We start from the raw sequence: 25917 nt of genomic DNA on the forward strand, positions 1-25917 counted from the left end.
ACTCTCAACACTAATCCCTCAATTTCGAGTACCTCAATCGAAGCTGTTTTCCAGAGACATTTAGATGTCACAAATCCATTGTCTCTTGTATTTTGTCTTTTATATCTTGTATTTTGTCTTCTTGTATTTTGTCTTTTTTGTGTCTTGTATTTTGTCTTTTTTGTGTCTTGTATTTTGTCTTTTTTGTGTCTTGTCTTAGCATATGACTCAGTCCCACATGAGCGGTTATTTTATAAACTGGAACCGGTTGGAATCACAGGAAAAATCCTTAGATGGATAGCTAGATGGCTTCAGGGCACGAGGCAGAGGGTTGTGATAAATGGCTGTTCCTCAGATTGTGTTGACGTAAGAAGTGGGGTTCCCCAAGGATCGGTATTAGGACCATGTTTTTGATTTTCATAAATGACATCGATCAAGGGATAGAGGGCGTGATGTCTAAATTTTCAGATGACGCAAAGATTGGTAGAGTAGTTAATGATCACCGCCAAGCAGAGCTTTTTCAGAGTGACCTAGATAGACTTCAGGGATAGTCAGAAAAATGGCAGATATGCTTTAATCCAGCAAAGTGTATTTGTTATTACACCCGGGGACAGTAAACCCAAAATAACTTATACACTTTGCGGAGTTGAATTAAAGCCGGAAGTGGAGGAAAGGGACTTGGGTATTACGATACGGTCAGACATGAAGTTCTCCGAGCATTGTAGACTGGTTGCTCTACTGTTCTTCGCGCCTTTTTTTGAGGGGAAAACCTGGTGACTGAATTGTCTTCATGGAGTTTTTTGCTGGACCCGATTCTTTGTGTCGGTTCTGTGATTTTGGAGGACATTGCCTTCAACTATTGGATTCTAACTCTGGCTAGCGGCTGGAGTGCTGGACCTGATTCATGGTGTTGAGTCTGGTGCTCTAATGGTTCTATTTTTCCATGGCGGACAGTTGGACATTTGCTGGACAGTATCTTTATTGGAATTTGGGGTTCCAATGCTTGTGGAACAGCAAATGATGAAATGTGATTTTTGAAGTTTGTAGTTGTGCCATCCAGACTATTGATTATTAGTTTTTTTTTTCTGCTGGCTCCCTGGTATGGGCAACCCAGGGAGCGGGATTGCTGGTACCCACTGGCATTGCACTACCTCTGGTGGGTGCAGGATTTCATGTGCGAATTTTGCTACAGTAAAACCAAACCTAAGTAATTCAACATACTTTTCCAGGCCTGCTTTGTAAAGACTCTACACATTCACAAGTTTGCAAGGTGGAGTTGGGCTTATGCCTGGGAGTCACCCTGATTAAAGAACACACACACACACACACACACACACACACACACACACACACACACACACACACACACACACACACACACACACACACACACACACACACACACACACACACTGTTTAAAGATATGTACAGAGCATCTGATTATATGTAAATATATCTTGTATATAAATCATGTATATACCTTGATGTACATAATCTTGAGACTGTATATTGTGTGTAATTAATAAATGAATGAAAAAGGAAATGGTTGCAAGGAAGGCCCATGGTGTCCTATCGATGATTTATCGAGAGGACACCATGGGCACCCATTATGATGTGGTTACAAACGAACTGTATGCAAAAAATAATTTTCATCCAGTTCCTTTGTGGAACAGCAAATTTTGTGGAAGACTATTGTACAAATTGGAGCAGAATGGTATTAAGGGTAAGTTGCTACAATGGATAAAAGGATGGTTAAGTGAGAGAAGACAGAGGGTGGTAATCAATGGGTGCTGCTCTTCGTAGACTAATGTTATTAGTGGAGTCCCACAGGGTTCGGTGATGAGTCCACTGATGTTTTGTATATTTATCAATGACATTGATGAAGGTATATCAGGCTTAGTGTCGAAGTTTGCAGATGATACAAAGTCGGCAGGGTTGTTAATGACAGTAATGGCAGTGTGCTACTGCAACAGGATCTAGATAATTTGGGCAGATGGGCTAAGAAGTGGCAACTGAAGTTTAACCTTGATAAATGCAAAGTACTGCATATGGGTAGAAGTAATCCCAGAGAAATGTATCAACTGTGTGGTACTACACTTAAGGCGGTAGAAAATGAAAAAGACCTGGGAGTAATTGTGCAGTCAGATATGAAGTTTTCTGAGCAATGCAGACAGCCTGCCAGGGCAGGTCATGGGGTTTTGTCAATGATATATAGGAATTTTTCCAACAGGGAAAAGGAGGTGATTGTCCCTCTGTATAATGCAATGGTCAGGCCACGCCTTGAGTACTGCGTACATGTCTGAAGGCCTCATTTTAGGAAGGATGTCGATTTGCTTGAGCGTGTACATAGAAGGGCAACATGATTGGTGAGGGGAATGAAGGGATCCTCTTACCAAGAGAGGCTTAAGTTCTGCAAATTGCAGTGGCTGGAGACTGGGCACCTGCGCGGTGATGGTGATCTGATTGAGGTGTATAAGGCCTTGAATGGGTTGAGCACGCTGAATTCTGATGGGATCCTTCCACTTGTTCAGATTACGAACCTAAGGGGGCATAAATTCAAATTAAAAAAAGACAGATGTAGAATAGATGTGCGGAAATTTGTCTTTAGCCAGCGGGTGGTTAATTGCTGGAACAAACTTCCATCTGCCGTTGTGGAAGTTGATAGGTTGAATAAATTTAAGGAGGAACTGGACAGGCATTTGGAGGGAATGGTGTGATTTTTTTTTTTTTTTTTTTTATTTGGCTGATGCTGTATAAGCTCATACACTTGCTTTCTTGCATCACATGCCACTACTACTATTACTATTATACAAGGCTATTGTTAGATCACACTTGGAATACTGTGTTCAAGTATGGAGACCGCACCTAAAGAAAGATATTGTGCTTCTTGAAAGGGTCCAAAGACTGGTAACTCGCTTGGTGAGATTGGTTTAAGGGCGTCCATATGAAGAAGGACTTCGAATATGTGGGTTGCAGAGCTTGGAAACTAGGCACCGTGAAGAAGACTTGATTGGGATGTTTAAGGCTCTGAGGGGCAAAAGTAAAATGTATGAGGACGAAATTTTCACGGTTATAAATGATTCTAGAACTAGGAGCCATAATTTCAAGTTAGGGATTGCAGGAAGTTTTATTTTAGCTAGCGAGTTATAAATTATTGGAATAGGTTACCCACATGGGTGGTAGAGGCTGACAGTTTGGGGAAGTTCAAAGTCAGCTGGATAATTGGATAACCTGTGGAAGGAGGGAAACGCATAGGTTGTCTATTTCCTTTTCTCTTATTGTTATTATTTTATTTTTACATTAAAAACGTTTTTACTGGCATTATTTCAAAAATTTTCTAAAGAAAAACCATCGTTCGAAAAGCATTACGGAAGTGACGTCGTCTTAAGCTTTCGCCAGAAGGACTTATTGTAACTTGTATTGTTGCAATCATACTTGTATATATCTTCTACTGGACCAAATTTAATGAAATTTTGCACGGAGCTTCATCTTAGCTCCCTACTAGAGGAAAACCTTCAAACCTCTGAAAATTGCAGTAGTTTTTCCAGGAGAGTGGAAAATATGAACGTGTGATCATGGAAATTTCCTCACATAATAAACGATATGCTATATGGATGTATAATTCGAAAACGCATCTGGTTTCAAGTCACCTGGTGTTTTCAGATCGAGTGTACTTTTTTTTTTTTTATTTACAATTAAACTCTGAAGCTGGAAAAGAGTTGTGCACATTTATGAAAACATTCTTCAAGTTGGACATGTGATCAGGTCTTTCGATAAATACTACACGTAATGGAACAACTGTAGATGGTGTATTTAGTCGCGAACTAAAATGTATTCAATTTAAATATCATATATCGTTCTTTAGTCGTCACAGACCGATACTTTCAGTAACCGATATGCAATTATTAATGAACGAATTATATTATAAATGAATTTTATTATTATCTGAAAATTAAAACGTTTTAACGCCTGCCGATGGCTCTTAAATGTAAAATACGTTAAATATGCTAGCGGCAGGACACATTATGTACCTGCTACAGAATTTTTATTCTTATTATTTTATTTTATTTTTTTTATTATTATTAATTTTTGGCTGATGCAGCATAACCCATAGGCGTCCTTGCACCACTTGGCCATTATTAATACTTTCAACTGAAATTATGGAAATGTGTGAATGATGAATAAAATATTTACCATACAAAAGCTCTTTTATTTCGTAACAATATATACAAATCAAAATACCTAAAAGAAACGAGAAGATTAGTAAACTTTACGGAAATGACGTCATTTGGGTAATTTAGGACGTTTTCGTCAAAGATGAGCGACGGAAATGGCGCAATTGACGTCATTTCCGCGTCGCATTTCTGTGACAAATTGGTTTTACTTCAGCCCAAAATTTAGTAGGTGCCGCCAAAGATGTTTTCACATCAAAAAGTTTCAGTCGGGCTTGGATTAAAATCGGTTCGAGTTTGGTCGGGTATGGTAATGAATTTGAAAAACAAATTCGGGCTCGGATCGTGCCAGAAACTTCAAGTGACGCCATTTCCGTCTCTTAATGGTGGAAATGACGTCTGTCGTAAGAGTGCCAGAGGGATGCTGGTCTATGTTGACAATTGCTTCCACACAGTTCTTGCAAATTGGATGGTTGCGAATCTCTATTCTGAACAGCTCGTTCCACCTCATCCCACAGTGCTCAGTTAGAATGAGATCTGATTGGCTTGTGCACGATGCTGTAGTAGGCTGAATTCACTCTCAATTTAGGAACCAGTTCCGTATAATTTTAGCTTCATGCTATAGCGTAACATCCTTCTAGAAGAATAATTTGTAGATGGATATACTACTTGAAGGGATGCGCCTGATCGGCAACAGTTTCTAGATAACCTGTGGAAATCAGATATCGCTCATTGGTATCAAGATATTCAAAGTATACCACAAAAAACACTCGCCATACAATTACATCGCCACAACTATCGGCCTGCGCTGTTGACACCTGGCATGGATTCATTCTGTTTTCCACATATTATGATCCTCTCATCAGCATGAAATAGGAAGAACCAGGATTGGTCAGAGCAGACAATGATTTTTTAATTGTCCACTGTTCGGTGTTGGTGTTCCTCAGCCCACTGTAATCGTACCTTTTTTGTTTTTTTTTTTTTGTTGATAGGACTGGAACTAGGTTCGGCTGTGGTATCTGATTACTGAAAAGGTGTGAAGACTTCTGAATTCTGAAATGCTTCTTTGTATTTCAGAACTGCAGCGGGAGCTGCCACTGCTGTTCTGGGCTGGTAATTGTCTGACTGTACCCTTTTAACCTACGCAGTCTTTTTCATTAACGAGTGTTTATTTTTATTTGAATAGTTCCTCACGGTCGGTTTGGACATTCAGAAGACGACACGCAAGGTTAACCGCAGTTTTCGCTTAGCTGTGGCTTGCCTCCTCCTGGTCTAAATGGGTACCAGGACGCACCTTCCTGGTAGCAAATTGGCCCGACACACACACACACACACACACACACACACACACACACACACACACACACACACACACACACACACACACACACACACACACACACACACACACACACACACACACACACACACAATCTTCTGGTCTTTCTCTGCAATTCTGTATCAGAGTTCTGTTTCCAGCCACAGAATCTGCGGTGGCTGGATATTATTTGCTTATTGGACTAATCTCCTTACACCCGAGACACTCATACGTGGAAATCCCAGCAGGGTTGCAGTTTCCTAGATGTTCATACCGGCAGTTCTGATGCGGACTACCCATTATAAGAGTCTGTGGTATTCGTATAATAAGTTTTTTTGCTTGTTTGTTTGTTATCGTTACCAAACGAAGGTGTAATTTATCACCTGACTCGTTCATCTTTGTTCCTCAATATAATATCCAGGAACACAGATGAACTCAAGGAAGATGAATCAAAACATCCTTGGTGGCCCCAAGTTTATCAGTGCATATGAAGCTTATTTTGGAGTGCCTGTGGATAGTTTAAAAAGTCGTGGGCACCTCATTTCTGCTGAGGAAGTTGGAGGTCAGTATAACAGGTCAGTGTTTGTGGTAATCATTAGACTGCACTTTTATATCGTGGCATTATTCAAGTTTAAAATGTTTGCGGATTGAAAAGCTTTAATGGAACCCGTCATACAATTTTCTGTTGTTCTGATGCTACACAACGGAGACTGCCAATCCATAGTCTACCTTCCAGTGAAAATTCGTCAGAATCGGTAAAGAATCCCGTGAATAGCAATAGGGAAAGGTATCGCTTCAAGTAAAGCGGTTCATTTCCCTAATCAGCAAAAATTGGCTGAAACCAAGAATCATGTGGATCTCGGCTGCAGGATTTTCACATACAGAAAAACACATGTCACTTATGCAGTTCACACTATTACAGAAGCCCCATGCCACTGTGATTTGATCCGTCTTTATAAATTGGTACAATCCACAATCTAGTCAATTGGTGTTCTTTCATAGACAGTAAAAGCAATAGTTTTAAAACCGTGTTGATTAAAAATAGAAAATACGCCCTTAGCTTCCTGCGCACCCTTTTCATAGTACGGAAATATTATTGGACTATATTGAGCCAAATTAGACTATATTGAGCCCTGGTAAAGATTATACTGTTTTATACAGAAGTTAACTATTGTTAATAAATCGGATGTAGTATCAATGCATATTTAGTTTCGTTTTCCACTTCTGCGGAAACCGTCGTCACTATGCAAAAACTAAGTTCATATTCGGAATGAGCATACCAAATTTAAAGAAAAACACAAAGAAATGCAAATTAACAGAACTTGTTTTAAATTTTTTTACATACTGTTGTATGAAACTAGAAACTAATGCAAGTTTCAAAAGAGAAAGTTCGTTCTCAAAATCACTTCCTAATTCATTTCACAAATATACGTAGTCTCAATTCTAATCTCAACGATGTCCATTTCCACTTGCAGTCTATCACACCACATGTACTTTTTCTGGCAGAATCTCAGTTATCGGTTGATTCAACTAATGTTCATCTCAGTTGCCCTAATTATTCGCTGTATGATTCCTTTCGCCTCAGAGCTTGATACTTGTGCATATGTCCGTTCCGATATTCCCTGTCAGAGACTTGGTAATTTGGAATCTCCTCTTTTCGATCTTCTTTGGCTTAAAATCTCTCTACCTCATTGTGTCAAATTCAACTGTTGTCTCTACCGTTCTCCCAACTCCACGAATCGCTTGGAGCTCTTTGACTTCCTCTCTTTGCAACTTGACTTTCTGGAGTCCAACTTTCCTAACAGTGAGGTAATTTTCCTTGGTGATTTTAATGTTCACAACTCCAGCTGGCTTCCGTTTTCTAGTCACACCAACCCAGCTGGTCGAGATGCTGAGGGCTTTTGAATTACTAATGACCTTGCATAGATTGTTCATTTAGCTACAAGAATACCGGACAATCCTAACCATATAGCCAACACGCTTGATCTTTTTCTCAAAAACAACCCTTCTAAGTACACGGTCGAAGTGAGAGGCCCTAATAGGCACCTCAGATCACAACTTGTTGATTGTCTCTTCTCCAATGGAGCATTTATCTCATGGCTATTCCCAATCTCCTATTGTTTGACATTACAAGAATTCAAAATGGAATGACCTGCGAGATTTCTTTTTTTCTTTTCCTTGGTCGGATTACTGTTTCAAAACTTCTGATGTCAACATTTGCTCAGATTGTGCAGGAATGGAATCCTTTATCCCACATTCCACTTTAAAATCTCGTCCTTTATCTAAACCTTGGTTTTCTAATAAATTTGCTAAGGCTGTTCAAGAAAAGAACGTTGCATATCGTAATTGGCTTGTTTCTAATTCTTCAGTTTCATTTTCTGCCTACACCAAAGCTCCCAACAATTGTAAAGCAGTTATTAATCATTCCAAACTAGATTTAGAACAGGCTAAGAGTAGAAAACTTGCTTCTTGCCCTAATGGTAGCCGAGCATTCTGGTCTCTTGCCAAAGCTATTGGCCGCAACTTTTGCCCATCTCTGCTCCCACGTCTGTCCAAATCAAATGGTTCTGTTGTCACTTCAGCCAAGGATAAAGCTGACCTACTAGCATCCCATTTTTCTTCCAACTCATGTATTAATGATCTTGGTAAAACACCTCCCAACATTCCCAACAAGCTCCATTCAATGCCTCCTGTGCTATTTCGTAAAAAGGATGTCAGAAGGATTTTAACGAATCTTGATGCTAAGAAAGCTCCAGGTCCCGATGGTACTTCTCTACTTGTTCTCAAAACCTGTTCTCCTGAACTTGCTCCTGCTCTTTGCAGCCTGTTTTCACTTTCTCATTCCAAAGATGTTTTTCCTTCTGCTTTAAAATTTGCTCATATCTATCCAGTTCCTAAAAAGGGTGACAAATCCCTCCCATCCAATTATCGTACCATTGCAATTACTTCTATTCTTTCTAAAGTAATGGAGAAATCAATTAACCGCCAACTCTTAAACTACCTAGAAACCTTCCGTCTGATCAACGATCTCTAGTATGAATTCCGTCAGTGTCGATCCACTGGTGATATTCTGGTTTATGTTACCCATTTATGGACTAATTCAATGGAAAAGTTCGGTGAAACACAAGCAGTTGCTCTTAACATCTCAAAGGCTTTCGATCGTGTTTGGCCTAAAGGTCTTTTAAACAAGCTTCCATCTTATGGTTTGCCAACTGTTTTTAGTAATTGCTTATCCAGTTTTCTCTCTGATCGCTCACTGAGGGTGATGGTAGATGGCTCTCTGTCTTCTAACTTCTCCACTAATGCCGGTGTTCTCTTGTATATTAATGGCCTTCTTCCATTGACTGGAAATCCTATCCATAGTTTTGAGGTGATAGCACATTGCATTCCACTTTCCATTTTGAGAAACCTTGCCCTGCTCAATCAGCTTCAACTTCTCCAAAATCTGCTACCAATTCTTTAAATGCCGATCTCCAGGTAATTCCCCAGTGGGGCAAAGACAGCTTAGTTGATTTCGATCCTGCTAAAACTCAGTCTTGTCTTATATCTCGCAAAAAGGATTCTTCTGCTCCTATGCTTATCTTTGGTGGCACTCCGATTTCTGGTCGTTACTTTTCTTCCAAACAGCAGTTCACTGTGTACTAATCTCAAATCCGCCCTACCATTGAATATTGTTCCCACATCTGGGGCGGTGCCCCCAAAATTTCTCTCAGGCTTCTGGATTCTATTCAGAAGAGAGAGGGCAGTTAGGTTAATTAATGACTCATCTCTAACAGAGTCTCTCCACTCTGTCTCATAGTCGTTCTGTTTCTGCTGCATGCCTCTTCTACAGATATTTCCATGGGCACTGCTTTTCTGAACTGGATTCTATATTTCCCGCTCTCTCTTTCAAAACAGCCCGAACACGTGCTGCCACCAGCCAAGAACCATTTACTGTCCAACTTTAAACTCGCAGAACCAACTTTTCATCTTCCTTATTTATTCATTGAACTGCCGTTTTCTGGAACAACCTTCCTTCATACGTATTTTCTGAAAATTACAGTCTACAGAAGTTCAAGTCCAATGTCAACAAATATCTTCTTTCGTCTTCTCAACCTCCAACCCAAGCACGGTACTAAGTACTATAGGTTCTAATACCTCTCGTGTTTGGAGTTTACATACAAAAAAAAAAAAAAAAAAAAGCGAGGGATTAAACCTGTTGTTTGCTATAAAGTTGACGAAAGCACAAAAAGTAAAAAATCGCGTTACCTTATTTAGAAAGAGCCGTTCAGCTGCTTTCCATTCATTGATAGGATGCCTTCTCCTCTTGAATCTACTTCGATTTGAAAGGAGGCTTCGTTTGACCTGTCGAATGCCCGATTCTCTTGCATATTGGCAAGACGTACATGAAATAAGTAAACGGGAGAAAAGTAATATCGACATATTCTTGTACCACTATTTTGCCATAACTTCAAAATCTGCCAGCAGTTTGTAATGGCTTTGTTGTAAAGTAAAAATAACGGTTTATTAATTTAATACATGCAAATATTTTTAATTTATAAAATATTTTTTATCTATCTACATACACAGCATCAAAATAAAAATGTCTAAGCAACTGAGACGTCATTTCCTGAAAAGTTTAAAAAACACCTGGTGATCACAACTGAAACTCGCACATGCCGTGCAATACGAAGTAGGAAGACACTGAGGATCTACGAGTTGATTATTTTTACAACTAAAGGTCGTTACTCATCTTCGTTATTGTTATGAAGCACACACTAAAGCAATTCACATCTACAATTTCGGACTGCAAATTGTATTTACATAGTATAGTATGGATGAGTCTTTTGTTTCTCCGTGAAAGTTGTAAGAATAAATTTGTCACTTGGAACATATTGTGTAATTATTACATAAACGTAAAGTGATTTCCTTAATTTCTTCCTAAACTAAGCAAACGAAGTTACATTTATAATTTAAAACAATCGGATTGCGGATCTAAATGCCAATAGTAATCATTAATTTCAGTGAAATGCCAACAGCACGAGTGACGAGCTTAACGCGATACTATGTTTGCCTAACCTGGAAAAACAGGGTAATTTTAAGAATGTTTTTATAAAATTCTCGATCCAGTGCGAATTGTAATGAAGCCTGCAGATACACGAGTAAACATACGAATCTCAATACACTGCACAACACGCCCTTCCAGTCTGAAGATATTCTCCCAAGTTTCACTTCAGATGTCTTCTACGAACACGTGAAAATTGGTGAAGTGCTATTGATTGATTAATAGGACAGCGGCGATAATCAGGATTACTGCAATGGCGGCGAACAACGATTCTGCTTTCATCGCTCCGTTACACCCGTCTTCTTGACAGCAGAAGAATTCCGACTGATCCTTGACTGAAATAAAAGTAAAAGTTGTTAAATTACGTTTATACACAACATATACAACAGAAAACCACAATGTTGCATTGACTGTGAACCTTAGACTAATACCAATCCAGGCATGTATTAGGTAAAAGAATATTATTTTGATAATAATATATTTAACATCGAACCTCCTTCTTTGATCAAATTGAAATATATCCCTTAAAAATACATTTCCTTAGAGGGGAAGTTCAGTTGCTTTCGTCTTAAGTGCTCATTTTCACCTCGTAGATAATTCTTAAAAAAATGTTATAGCTCTTAGAATAATTTCTAGATTATTTTGGAGTTATAAAATTCTTGGTAAAATCTTTTTACCATTTTGAAGACCTACAAAACATGTTCCACGCATGTCGGTTCTTATGAGATGGGCTTAGAACATGCACGCTTCCTCTTAAACCAGAGATAACATCAAGGTGTTAGCCCATAACAACGTCTCTGCTTCACTTTCGTTTGCTTTTTTTTTTATGGTGTATGTATAAGTTTTCGTGTATACTTACAAAACAGATCAGCTTGCAGTGATTAATTTCTTATCTATTGAAGGAAAAGAACCACAAGAAATCTAAACAGAAATCTAAACTTTCCAATGTGCACTGGAAACATCCCCAGTATCAAAGAGAGAGAGAGAGAGAGAGAGAAAACACATTCTAGATTTGTGCAGGGAAAATTTATGGTAGTCGTTTCCTTAGACTACCGTGGTCTGTTAGACTTCGAAAAATTTGATGCCAGCATTAACTGGGAAGTAGACAGCGATATGGAACCGTCTGCTACTCAGCCTCAAGCGCCAAGACAACTAACAGGTTGTTATTGTTTGGTTTTTAGGAGCATTAGCAACTAAGGCCATATTGCTCCGGGGATATGCGGTGGTCATTCGCTGACGTTTCCGCATCCTCCGTATTTGGTGGGCACGGGCTCAAACCCCGGTCTAATCAAGAAGCGTGTGCTACGCACTGCTGCTCCTGCCCACCTGGCTACGGAGGCGCTACACAACTAACAGGAGGAATCATCCTATTTCATTTGATGAAGAACTTTTACAGGTTGCACACCTGATTCGGGCTTTCCTTCTAGAGATGTGCGGGGAGGCACTAAATCATCCTTCTTTCAGATCGAGATTGATTGATTGTGTCCATATGAATTTCATGTTTTTGGACAGTTGAAAAAGCTTCAAAGGGCTTCATTTCAATATGGACGCTGAAGTGAAAATAGCCGTCGAAGAATGGCTCATTTAACCGAAATAATTTTTTGAAGAGGTATATAGATCACTAAAACAATAGAATGCATGTCTAAATGCTAAAGTCTTTCAGTTTTTCAAAAGTAATTTTTAAGTTTAAAACTGTGTTAATAGAATGACTCATGTTCACTCGCTATTTATGTAGATCGAATTTATTGTCGTACAGTAACTTAATTTTCCAAGCAAAATCATTAAAGTATTGTCCTTATAGTTTTGTAATTTCAGTTTGCATTTATCGTTTTTTAAAGATATCATAAGCAAAAATAGAGCTTTCTAAGGCAGCCCACATTACGATATGTCCTGACTGGAGAAACATGAATGTCTCTGAATGCAAAATACGGTTCCAGGTCAAATGCCTCTCTTTCTTCTGTCAAGCGCCTAGCTTTGCAGCGGAGATTTTGGCTATTGCCAAAATCTCCGCTGAAATATGCTGTACGATCAAAACGACCACAGACAGAAATACCGTAGGACCAAAACGAATACAAGACGAAGTCATTTGGAAATCGAATAACCACAATCATCTCATTCGTTTGGTTTTAATCGAAGCTCAAAAAATCTTTGACTTCGCTGAAAGTAAAACAAACATTATGATAGATCTATACCGCGCTTCAAATCATCGGTAATGGTTTTAGTGACACTCTTTGCTGCCGTTCTCGATGACAGTGTAAGATTTTACAATTGGTTATTCGTTTGGAGAGATCTGGGTTTGAGAGCTGTCATAAAGAGGAATTTCTAAAGGCCTCTTCATCCTTTCACTCGGATTGAATACGGTTATCTCTGGAGTTATTCCAGCATTTTCAGGCTGTACAACATGCATTATTTTTTTTGCCTTTATCTATACTTGTCATTATTTTAATATGTACCTTTTACAGTTACCACAAAAAAAAAAAAAAAAAAAATCCTTCATAGTGGTCAGTGGCAGGAAGAATTTATATATGTAAGATAATCGCTAGAGTGTCTACAGTTGGTAATTGAAAGTCATTGTAATTGTACTGAATTTACTTCAAGAACTCCTTGCCAATAAAAACACACTAATCTCTTCAAAATCCCGCACCTGAGATTGGGAGGTGCCATATTTCAACGTTTTCTGGATTTCAGAGAAGTATACTGTGGTTGAGCAAGTATGGAGAAGTTCATTTCAATGAATATTAAAGCACTAACAACGAAAAAATTTACATCAGTAAATATATATGAATAATGAAAGCTAGTGCTAGTGACAGATGTAAAAACATAATATAAATAATGTAAACGTAAGACATTAAATAGAGTCATGTCAATTTTAAACGCGTGCCTAATACAGTATCGGAGAGAATAACAATGAATATGCTTCCGAAAAAAAATACTTTCACATTGGAGGATAAAAAAAATATTAACTGTTCCTTTTCTTCTTCCTATTAAAGAATAATTATAACTAAAAATTATTTAACCTAATTAAATTAAATAACCTAAAAATTATTAGGATATGTGAAATCATAATTTAATTTAAATCAGTAATTTAATACGATTAAATTACTGTAAACACGAAGCCATACGGAATTTTAATGTACATTTTGTAACCCTTATTTACTTTACATTTTTCTACTTATTTTTTTCCTAAACAAAATAAAAATGTATTTCTTACATAACCCGTAATGTATTTTTCTAAATAAAATAAAGTGAATAATGGCTTATTTTTAAACTAATTCTGTCGTTGAGTTTAACTGCAAATGTTTTCCCTTTTCTTTCCTTTCCTCAATTCCCTATCTTCACCATCGCTACATTTATTGTATCGGGGTTATTACCCCCCACCAATTATTCCGCGGCGTTGTGAAACATGACTTGATCATCTAGATGTGGTAGCGGTCGAACAAGCACGTACGAATTTATCCAAAGCGGCAAAATGGGCAAATGAAGAATCCCCCTCCCCAGTTGCGTAACTTTCTTTCAAAATTAATAATTTTTAAAAGAACGTTTGGCGGACCCGATGCATTCTGAGATGCAATTAGTTATTTAAAATTATAAATAGAACATTTCTATCTATATTTAGTAAAATGGGTTGTATAATATGGCAGAGTGGTGGGTGGGGGGTTGTTTCCCCAAATGGAGTTGGCGCCGCTAATTGCAACATTCGCGCTTCGTCCTTCTTTGATTATCCTTTTCTGGCTGAGAAATTTGCGTGCGATGTGTTCAGGTTGCGGTGCGTAAGGCAGTCTCGAATCTGCAGCCACAGTAACTATTTTTAACACTGGGCCATGTGGGAACTTTCCCTTACGTAGAATGTAATTAAAAGTTGTTTCCTCGGTTATTTTAAACAATATTGTTACTTATAAACATGGACAAATTTGGGGAAAAGAAGACACTTCCTGCGTCCCAGACCTTTTGGAGAAGCAGCATGTATACAGATCCTGAATTTAAACAAAAAAAATTAAATAAATTCCAGAAATAGACGCGAAATCGTTGTAAGTTGCTAACAATATTTTAAACATGTATCGAATAGGCGAAGTGGTAACAAACACTTCTTTTTCGTCGATTTATTTGATGGCATGTGCCCGTTAACTTCAAATGCAAACTGTTGAATTCTAACTGAACCCATCTTGCAAGGGTTCAGTTAGAATTCAACAAGTTAGATACACACTTCATGAAGTAGTCTACCGATCGACTCCAATTGTTTTAATGGTTCTCAGGGAGTTGCTGCTGCTCCGTATTAGCGTTTCTTTAATGATAATGGCAGATTCTATCTCGTTATCAACAAACGGAACCCAATCAACATCCATGACTTGGAAGTCATGATGGACGTTTGAGAATTTGTTGATTTGATCCATCCAAGCTTTCTTATTGAGACCCTGGTAAGTAGCAATTTGGCTGTTACGAGTGTTATGAGGTAGCTTTTCCTTGGAAAGTGCCTTTTTGCAGTTGTTAATTTAGATCTCTCTCTCTCTCTCTGTTAAATATCACTGTAGTCCTTGAATAGTTATTTTTGTCTTATATATCATTAAAGGCGTTCCTTTTGTCGCGGAGAGTTTGTTTTTGTTTAAACAAAATTGTTAGGCTAGAATTCCACTAATTTTTGGATTTAATGATATTCTTATCTACGAATGGAACTCAATCCATCACTTTGTAAGCCGAAAATTCTGCAATAGAGTTTACCCAACTTACCCAATTAATAGCCATATGGTGCAAGGAAGCCTGAGGTTTATGCTGCACCAGCAAAAAAAAAGTTCCCGAGTTACCCTGAGAGAGAGAGAGAGGCAAAAGTAGAAGTGAATCACCAAGAAAGAGAAGAATGATGATATCCAGCTCAGGACCCTGGGTGTGCCAAGCCCATACTCACCAGATGTGAGCCTCTGGGATTAAATATAAAAACAGCATCCTTCCTCCAACCCAGTAACTGCAACTGAAAGCCAAATGTCCTATTCTGCAAATTCTTTTTTAATTCATAAGTATAATTCCTAGTGTTTATATGAAACCTGCTGTGTATTCGATTTTTTATGTTATTTCCTTTGTATTATTATCTGCCCCTAGCCATGTGCTGTGATGGGCTTGTTATATTTGCAGTAAATGAAAATTTATTTATTTATTTATATATATTAGCATTAGAAGAGGCATACAATGCAAGAAAGCATGCTTAAACTGTTCAGCCAAAAACAAAAAAAAAAAAAAAAAAAAAATTCCCATTTCACCCATCCATTCGCGCCAACAGTTTCTCTAGTTTTTCCTTGAATTTCTTTAAGATATCAATCTCCACAACGACGGATGGAAGTTTGTTCCAGCAATCAATCACCCACTGCCTAAAGGCAAATTTCTGCACATCTATTCTGCAACTGTTTTTCGTCAATTTGAATTTATGACCCCTCGGGTATGTAATCTGAGCAAGAGTAAGAATCATATCAGCTTGCTCAAATCATTCAAGGCCTTATACACCTCAATCAGACCACCTTGCAGGTGCCTAATCTCCAGATTTCTTGGATAGAGCAACCATTTGTTCCCCTCGCCAATCTCGTTGCCCTTCTCTGTACTCGTTCCAGTAGCCCTAAAATGAGATACGACATACTCGATATTCTTCCTGATGAGGTTGAACATGCATTGAAGAAAATGAAAAATCAGAAAGCTCCGGAGGAAGGTGATGTTCCTAAAATGAGGCCTCCAGACCTGTATGCAATACTCAAGGTGTGGCCTGACCATCGCCTTATACAAGGGGAAAATCACATCCTAATCCCTGCTAGAAAATTTTCTGTATATCATTAACAAGACCCCATGATTGTTTGTTTGTTTGTTTGTTATTTGGTTTTTAGGAGCATTAGCAACTAAGGCCATATTGCTCCGGAAAAATATGCGGTGGTCATTCCCTTGACCTTTCCGCATCCTCCTTATTTGGTGGTGACCGGTTCGAACCCCGGTCTAATCAAGAAGCGTGTGCTCCTTCCCACCTGGCTACGGAGGCGCCCAAGACCCCATGAGCTGTTCTGTCAGCCTGCCTGCACTGCACAGAAACCTTCATATCTGACTGCACAGAAACCTTCATATCTGACTGCACAATAACCCCCCAGGTCTTTTTCATTCTCCATTATCCTGAGTGTAATACAGCACAGTTTGGTATGTTGCTCTGGGGTTACTGCTACCCATATGTAGTACTTTGCATTTGTCAATGTTAAACTTTGATTGCCACCTCTTAGCCTAACTGCTCAACTTTTCTAGATCCTGTTGCAGTAGTGTACTGTTATTAACTTATTCTTAGCAGAGAGTGCTAAGAAACTCTGGATAAGACCAGGCTGCCATGCACGGAAACTGAACTTGGCCCGTTACAACGTAAGATCGCTCATCGGTGAAGACAAGATATTAGAGCTGGAAAAGGAACTAGAAAATGTGAATTGGAATATCATCGGTTTGGCTGAAACAAGAAGAAGAAGAAATAAATCACTTTATAAGTTTATCAAGTGGAAATCTGCAGTACACCAATGGAAACAGTGAAAGGAATGAAGGTGGAGTTGGATTTCTGGCCCATAAAGATTTAAAAAACAACATTTTGGAATTCAAAAGTACATCACCAGGGGTGTCAAGACTAATACTCAAGATTTCTAAGAGGTACAAGCTAAAGGTTATAATGATTTATGCACCAACATCGAGCCAAGGTGACGAAGAGGTTGAAGAAATGTACACCGAAATTGAGGAGTCTTCTAGATGAGCAGAAAACCCACTACACTATTATTATGGGGGACTTCAATGCTAAGGTTGGAAAAAGACAAAACAGCGCTGAAAGGGAAACTATAGGAAATTTTGGAATGGGTGAAAGAAATAAAAGAGGTGAAAGACTTGTGGAATTTGCAGAATCTCAAGGATTGTCAGTAATGAACATTTTTTTCAAGAAAAGGGTGAACAGAAAGTGGACATGGAAGAGTCCAAATGGATTAACAACTAATGAAATCGACTTCTTCCTCACTAACAGAAGATATATCGTGAATGATGTTACCGTCATGAATAAGGTAAATGTTGGAAGTGATCACAGAATGGTAAGATGTACACTTTATATAGATGTAGGAACGGAAAGGGAAAAACTGACTCAAGTAAATAATACAAAGGTATTTGAGATAACAGAAGAAGAGAAAAAGCAGTATGTACTGGAACTTAACAAGTTTGAGCTTCTGCAGACTGTTCAGGACTAAGATATCGACGAGGAATATTACAACTTTCTGAAAGTGATAAAGCCCAAGAAACCTATAGGTAAAAAGAAATCCAAAGAAGAAAAAATTAGTCAAGAAACACTTGTTATGATGAATCAAACGCGACAAATGAAGAGCAAGATAAACACTGACAAGGAGAAAATTGAGTATAAATAAATTTTCTGTTTATACTCCGGGACGACCAAAGGGTCAGAGGAGTTGACAAGATAGACAGAATACAAGAAACAGCACCGTATTCAGCAGTCACGGGCTTGAACCCCGGTCACTCAAGGCACGTGTACTTATGCACCCGCGCGCCTGACCACTAGGCTACGGCGGCCTTACTGAGTTATGCAAAGCGATTAGAAAGAGACGCAGAGAGGACATAAGAAGATTATACACAAGAAAAGTAGAACAAGCATTAAGGGAAAACAAAGGACTTAAATCAGCAGCCATGAGCAGTAATACAGAAAGACAAATGATACTGAAACTGAAGAATAGCGATAATAGTGTACTTATAAATAGCAGAGACTGAAGAATAGTGTATTTATAAATAGCAGAGACTGAAGAATAGTGTATTTATAAATAGCAGAGACTGAAGAATAGTGTACTTATAAATAGCAGAGAAGGCATAATTCAAATAACAAAAGACTACTATAGAGAATTATACAAGGAGCGAGGGAATGATGCCAGCAGTGGAGAAGATGGATCGCAAATTAGCAACACATACGACATACTCGATATTCTTCCTGATCAGGTTGAACATGCATTGAAGAAAATGAAAAACCAGAAAGCTCCGGGGGAAGATGAAGTTCCTGTAGAGTTTTTAAAATTGGGAGGAAGAGACATAACACAAAAACTGGCAAGACTCTTCACAAAGTGCATTAGAAAAAGTGTGACGCCTAAGGAGTGGAATAATGCAATCATAGTTTTGCTGCATAAGAAAGGAGATAAATCAGAAATTGGAAATTATAGACCAATCAGCTTGTTATTCCACATCTACAAGTTGTTCACAAGGGTCATTACTAACAGATTAGAAAGAATACTTGATGAGAATCAACCGAAAGAGCAAGCTGGCTTTAAGACAGGATGCTCAACTATGGATCACCTTCACGTAATATCACAGCTAATGGAGAAAGCAAATGAATATAAAACACCATTATGCCTGGCATTTGTGGCATTTGGCATCTGTATGGAGTCAAATATCAAAAGATATTTGACTCCATACAGCATAAAGCAATGTTTCGGGCACCGGAAAGACAAGCCATAGACATCCCATACAGTATGATTTTGAAGAAAATACTGTATATGAGAACGCTGCCTCCTTTATTAGACTAGACAAAGACAGTAGCAAATTTAAAACTGAGAAAGGAGTTCGACAAGGAGACACAATATCTCCGAAGCTGTTTACTGCTGCCCTCGAGGAAACTTTCAGAAGATTAGACTAGACTGGTCGCAGAAAGGAGTCAATGTGAACGGAGAGTACCTAAACCATTTACGATTTGCAGATGACATTGTGGTCATAAGCCGCGATCCCAAAGAATTAGAGGAAAATCTTAATCAGTTATGCACAGTTAGTAAGGATTTTGGACTAAATATGAATATGGCTAAAACAAAAGTAATGATGAACAAGTATGCCACAGAAGGGGATATAATGATTGAAGGAGCAGTAATTGAAAAGGTGAAGTCCTATACTTAACTGGGACAAGTTATTAGCTGTAATAATGATAAATGGCTGGAAGTCAAGAGAAGAATAAATTTTGGATGGATAGCATTCAGGAAATATAGTCACATACTGAAGAGCAATATCCCAGTTTGTCTGAAACGTAAAATAATGAACCAATGTATACTCCCCACCATGACTTATGGAAGTGAAACTTGGGCACTCACCAAAAGAATGGAAGAGAAGCTAAGAACTACACAGCGAAGAATGGAACGAATTATATTGGGAATCTGACTGTTAGGTAAGAAGAGAAACACATGGATTAGGCAGCAAACTCAAGTAAAGGACATTCTTATCAAAACTAAAGAACTAAAATGGTCTTGGGCAGGACACATAGCTCGAAGACATGATGACAGATGGACTAAGAAAATAACAGAATGGTATCCAAGAGGAGCTAGAAGAAAACCTGGAAGACAACAGCGGAGATGGGTAGATGAAATTCATGAGTTTGTGGGTAGTAAATGGATGGCCATTGCACAAAACAGAAGGAACTGGAAAGTTGCTGGAGAGGCTTTCATCCTGCAGAAGATTGAAAATGGCTGAAGAAAATGATGATGATGACTGTTATTAACAACCCTGCAAATTTTCGTATTGTCAGCAAAGTTGTACATTAAGCCTGATATACCTTTATCAATATCACTGATGAATACAGAAAACAACAATTGGCCTATCATTGAACCCTGGTGGACTCCACTAATAACATAAGTCTACGGAGAGCAGTGTTCATTGATTACCACTCTCTGTCTTCTCACACTCAGTCATCCCTTTATCCATAACAGCAACTTGCCCTTAATGCCATATTGCTCCAATCTGTACAGCAGTCTTTTATGAGCAACTGTTGGTTAATGTGGAAATCACATATATATAATATATCTTTCTATACATTAAAATAATTTTCCTCCTAATGATATTTATTCAGCCAATGGGAGAAGAGAGATGCGGTTTGCGTGGTAATGCGTAACAAATAAAAAAATACATAACAGAAACTTATTTTTACTGTGGTAAAACAATGTTTAAGCGTGGTCACGCGCTATGCTTATCTAACATGACCATGCGGTACCATTCTTGATTTCCATATGTAGTGTATTTATTTAAATAAACTAAATGCAACAAGTCATAATATTTTAGGAGTTGAAGATTCTATATCTATATACTATCAGTGCAGATACACCACAGACAACTCCCAAAGAAAAACCACGATCGCAATGTGAAAGGCACCCACCCACCCATGAAAAGCCAACTAGCTTTGAAACGGTGCCGTCTGGGTGGTGGTGGTGCCCACCGAGAATAAGTAACAATAGTCTTCTCTATTAGTGAAGCGTTACTTATTCGAGTTAGTGTAATACATGGTAACTCGTTGTGAAGGATGAGCACAATATGAGATACAGATGAAATGAAGCCTTTCACACCACGACTGCAGTTCATCCCCAAGAGCCGTCTACGGTGTATCTACACCGAATAGATATAGCAACATATTTATGTATTCATAGCTGAGGAAGAGAGACACACACAGGGTCAAAAGCTTCTGTAAGCGTTTTATTTTATTTTATCAAAAGAAGCGAGTGCAGTGAGTAGGGGGCAAAGCCCGATAGTATATAATAGTGATATATTGATAGCGCAGAGGAGAAATTTGTCACCACCGAATCTACGGTACACATGAGAAGTCAATAAGCCAGAAAACAAGAACCAAAAGAAATGTGCCAAAACAACTACAAAGAACCAGCAGAAATGAACAACAAATGAGGCAAAATAAAATAACATAAAATTAAATAAAATATAATAAAGTCAAAGCAACTAAAATAAAATAGTATATCACATGGCCGTATAACTAAGACATTGAAATTGAGTTATTATTATTATTATTATTATTATTATCCATATGGTGAAAAGGACATTCTTATGCTCCGAGGCTTATGCTGCACCAGCCAAAAAAAAGAATTCCCCAAGTTACCCTGAGAGAGAGAGTCAGAATTAGAAAGGAATCACCAAGAAAGAGAAGAATGATGATATCCGGCTCAGGATCCTGGGTGTGCCAAGCCCATACTCACCAGATGTGAGCCCTTGGGGTTAATTTATACGGCAATATGATACCCCATTTCATTTTAGTTGCCTCCACCTTATTCCATTTTATTTTATTCCACCTGCTACTCACCTCCTCCAGTTCCCCATAGTAACCCCACCCCACCTCCCCCAATTCCTGCCCTTCAACTTACCAACTTCTCATGAACACCAGAAGACTCGATAGCAACAACCCCCCCCCCAGACATCCCCAATATATCACTATTTATACATTATGGTCATAGGGTTCGTTTGCATAAGCAGTGTCCCTGGTCCATAATACCTAATATATTTCTTTTCCAATGGGCAAAACTTTCCAATAGATTTCCATTCTTTATTTATTTACTTACAGTTATTATATATATATATATATAATAAGATTCAATAAGATTACTCTTATAATTCCAAAATATACAGCAAGTAATTAACCTAGCAAAACTGGTACAGAGATTACAGAAACGGGTATGTATAATACATTCCTCCAGTATGGCTGCTCAAAGCCCCTGAGGAGTAGCAGAGGTATAATCGGATGTTTTTATTTAAGGGTTGTTGATGACTATAAGAAAAAGAATTAACAGAAAATACTAAAGCACGATGATCAGAAGTTGTCCAATCCCTAAAGACATTCCAAAAACCTACAAAACGAGCCATGTTAAGGGAGGCAGGAGACCATGAGGAAGAATGTTAATTTTAATTTTTTTCATTAATTTTCACTAACTTTTGCCAATTTCTCCAGCTTTTTTTAAAATTGCATTATTAATTTTGTTGCTTTTATATGTATCTTATATTTTTATTTGTAAGGCTATCCACACCGGGGCTAGTTTTAAATATAACTAGCGGGTCAGTTGGGGTCGCTACAAACCTGACACTCCCAAGTAGTACCACAATTTAAAAATAAGTTAAGTATATATATATATATATATATATATATATATATATATATATATATATATATATATATAAATTCCGTTTATTAGCTCTTGGTCAAAAGTCCATAAAATACAGACAGGCAATATAAAGTCAAACAGGCCAATGGTCGCAGGTTTGTCCAGAGGCATACTCGACAAAGTGACAGACCGACGTAGCCATGTCAAGATGTACATATCAAATAATAAATAATATTTTGTTTTGCTGAAAATATACAGAAAATCCCTTCACGGCCCTGATGGCTAGCGGCAACAAGTTACAGTGGATTCACTTGATTTTTGGCCACTGGTCTGGATTATCTGCTGTTTCCACTCCTGATTGGATTCTTCATTCTGTTGACATGCGTTGCTCTTCGTCAGACGAACTGTTAATAAGCAGGCTGAAGATTTCTTGTCGATGCACTTCGCTTTTAGTGTAATAGGAACAGCCAATTATGAAGTCCTTTATGAGTTGAAGTGTCGAGTTCGGAACAGCCTGTCCATCTGGTGGATTCTTGTGAAATTTGTTCTTAAAAGTAGCCAACTACGCGAATGATCTCTGGCAGAACGGACGAAATTTGGAATTCAGAAAGGAAAGATTTAGCATTTCTCGGGAAGTTTTCTTAAAAATTGTGTAATAAAAACTACGAATAAAAAAAAGCCAAGTGTTTATGTTTTTATATTCCGTTTTTATGGTAATAGTTCGCACTTCACACGGTATGGAAAGGATAGAAATCGTTGTTTGGTTTATCACGTGGCATCAGAGTGCTGTGGTGCAGCAGCACACTCTGATGCCACAGTTTCAGGAGTAAATAAATAATAATAATAATTGAGTGCTTCCCGATTGTGGTCGTCTTTCACCAGTGTTCATTCCGTGAAAATAGTCTTTTATTGAGTGTCTACCATTCGTGCCGAACAACTGGCTGCGAGAAATTTATTCGAAAAGCGCTTACTCAATGGCGACAGTGGGGCCACTCACTGAGGACCATCTGAAAGGTCCACTGTTTCCTGTACACTTCAGATGGAGTTGACCGTGTCCAAGGGCTGTTAGTTTACCTTGCATTTCAGGTAGCGTAATAATTAAATTCGTACTTCTGACCCATTTCTACCTGCGTTTTGACGAGTGAGATTTTATTCAGCACGTGGGCGAGATCATCCTACCACCCCTTGCGCTGTCTTCAAAATACAGCATTTTATTGCTAAACGTTATCTTTCTTCAATACCCTTTTTAATCACAACGAGCGTCTGTTGTTGTGATCGCTGTGTTATTGTTCCAGAGTGTTCTTTTGGGTGTCGATGAGAAAGTTCTTCGTTTCATTGCCAGCTTAGTCGTAATTAGTTCAGAGAATTTTACGCTTTGAATACGTGAAATGATTTATGTCAACTGTAATCGTCTTTCGTTAAGGTAAGTAACTTTCTTTGTTGTTTACAGTACACTTAGTTCAGGTATTTTTTTAATTTTAAGTTAGCTGTTGTAACCATAATGAATACAGTATTGAACAAATTCATTGTTTATTCTCTTTCTTTTTAAATCCTCAAAATGAATGCCAATTAAAATGCACTGTTCATGAAAGACAGCTGCGCAATTAGAGTTAATAACGTGTCCCTTGTAGTGTCTTTTAAGGGATCTTTTACACGAGCGTGTTTCCCGCAGTGGAACTCCTGCCGCGTTTTATCCGGCGGCACGCAACCTCTGTGTAGTTGAATTAAGGTAAACTAAACGAGCGTGTTTCACGCCGAGGGCTGGCACGCTGCCTAAGATTACAGAACTCAGAGCTCAAGAACTAACCCAAACAGGTGTGGGATAACTCTCAATCCCCCTCCAGAACAACGCACAGGACCATGCTAAGCCGAATAGGGTAGGATTTATTGCAGGCACCATCCAAGGTGGGGATGCTGGCATTCCTCTGAGGGCTGGATTTAAAAGTTATTGCAAACCCGAAATGGGTAGAATATACTGCTGGCACCGATCTAGGATTGCTGTCACTCACCACAGTGCGGGATTACAAGTACAATGCCAATGGCAATTACACAGGGGCGCCTGTCCCCTGTGACTTTTTAAACCCTCACCCTTTCCCTTACTTTGCCTAAACTAGGGTGGATTAATTCGTGCCTCTCAATTCACCCAAATTCGTTCCCATTTCAATCCTCTCTTCTTCTATACGCCTGTTTTCTTTTTTGGTCTCCGTCAGGAAGCTCAGGCAACCCTGGCGGAGATCAGCCAAAGTATAGTGGCAGCCTGGCTCACCTCCCTGTGGTGGTGGTGGTGGCCAACGTGGGGTTTCCCTAGGGGTCAAGCAGTCATGTAGATAGTAATTTGGCATTTGATCATGTAAGATTTGGGTATAAAAGAATTAATTGGAATAAATTTAAGTATTCTTTAGAAATATCTTTTGACGATAACATTTTGAGTCAATTTGAATGCTGTTGGATATGCATTTTATGTGCAAAATACTCTGTATAGAGCTTTACTGTTAGCTGCTAAAAGGAAAAGAGAAAATAAGAGATGTGTGCCTTGAAAAGAAATGGATAAATGGATAGTGATTATTTTCATGTGAAGGTTCAATTAGAAATATCATATTACATTTACCCTTTTAAAAAGAATTCACAGATTCGATACGCAGAAACGACCTGTTCTGTTGAGATGCGAGGTAATGCTGTTTCCGACAACGCATGCACCGCATGCGTTGTCTGAAATTGGATGGTTTTGGATGGCAATTTCACTGATGATTTTGGATGGCAACTTCTAATTATTCTCCCCCAAGTTCTGATTTCGTCAGCACTTTTTTTTTTTTTTTGTGATCCACCTGAGCAATAACTCCGTGGCAAAACTTTTTTCTGACAATGCCGAGACTGCAGTAACGGGTAGGCCCACTTTCCGCATGCATAAGGGCAGTCACACGGCAAGGCATTGAGTTCACTAGTTTACACAAGCGTTCCACGGCTATTTCCATCCGTCCTTGCTGCACCACTGTCCATAATATCGTCGCATTCCTTCAAGGAGAATCCAAAGCTCGAACGGACCTTTCCACAGCATCCCAATGGGAGACCATTCCATGGTGGTAAAATCTGCGGAATGCTCTTCGAACCATGTTCTAGTCAACACGACTCTGTTGGGAGGCGCACTGTCCTGCTGGAAGAGTCCATTGCTCTGTGGGTCACCATGATCATGAAGGGATGCAGATGGTCTTCAAGGATGGACACGTAACTTGGATCATTCAGATATGCGTCTAGACGTACCAGAGATCCCAACTTGTTCCAGTTGGACACGCCCCAGACCATTACCGACCGTCCACCTGTCTGAACAGTTCCTTGTTGGCATGGCAGGTGCATAGCTTCATGCGGGTTCCGCCAGATGCTCACCCTCCCGTCCGTTCGAATTAACTGGAAACGGGCTCATCGGACCAGGAGACCCGTCGCCAATCATCCAAGGTCCAGTGCCAATGTTCTTTCGCCCAGTTGAGGCGTAGAGTCCTGTGTCGTGGTGTTAG

General features: G+C 38.8%; 2 protein-coding genes across 2 annotated transcripts in view; one reads left to right on the top strand and one right to left on the bottom strand.

Moving 5' to 3' along the window:
- Positions 1–10311: 10311 nt before the first annotated feature.
- LOC150085692 (uncharacterized) overlaps positions 10312–25917 on the bottom strand; it is a 158613-nt gene continuing 143007 nt past the window's right edge. The window contains exon 4 of the mRNA XM_090373455.1: positions 10312–10849. Coding sequence (XP_090229581.1) covers positions 10722–10849 — 128 coding nt within the window. The 3' untranslated portion in view covers positions 10312–10721. The remainder of the gene's footprint in view (positions 10850–25917) is intronic.
- The window catches only part of LOC150085693 (uncharacterized), a 211519-nt gene continuing 209412 nt past the window's right edge, over positions 23811–25917 (top strand). Inside the window, exon 1 of the mRNA XM_090373453.1 lies at positions 23811–23831. The gene's annotated coding sequence lies outside the window, so the exon portion shown is untranslated. The remainder of the gene's footprint in view (positions 23832–25917) is intronic.

The sequence above is a fragment of the Mastigoproctus giganteus genome, chromosome 5, assembly GCF_048544385.1.
Source record: "Mastigoproctus giganteus isolate SK-2022 chromosome 5, ASM4854438v1, whole genome shotgun sequence".
Classification (NCBI taxonomy): Eukaryota; Metazoa; Arthropoda; class Arachnida; order Uropygi; family Thelyphonidae; genus Mastigoproctus; species Mastigoproctus giganteus.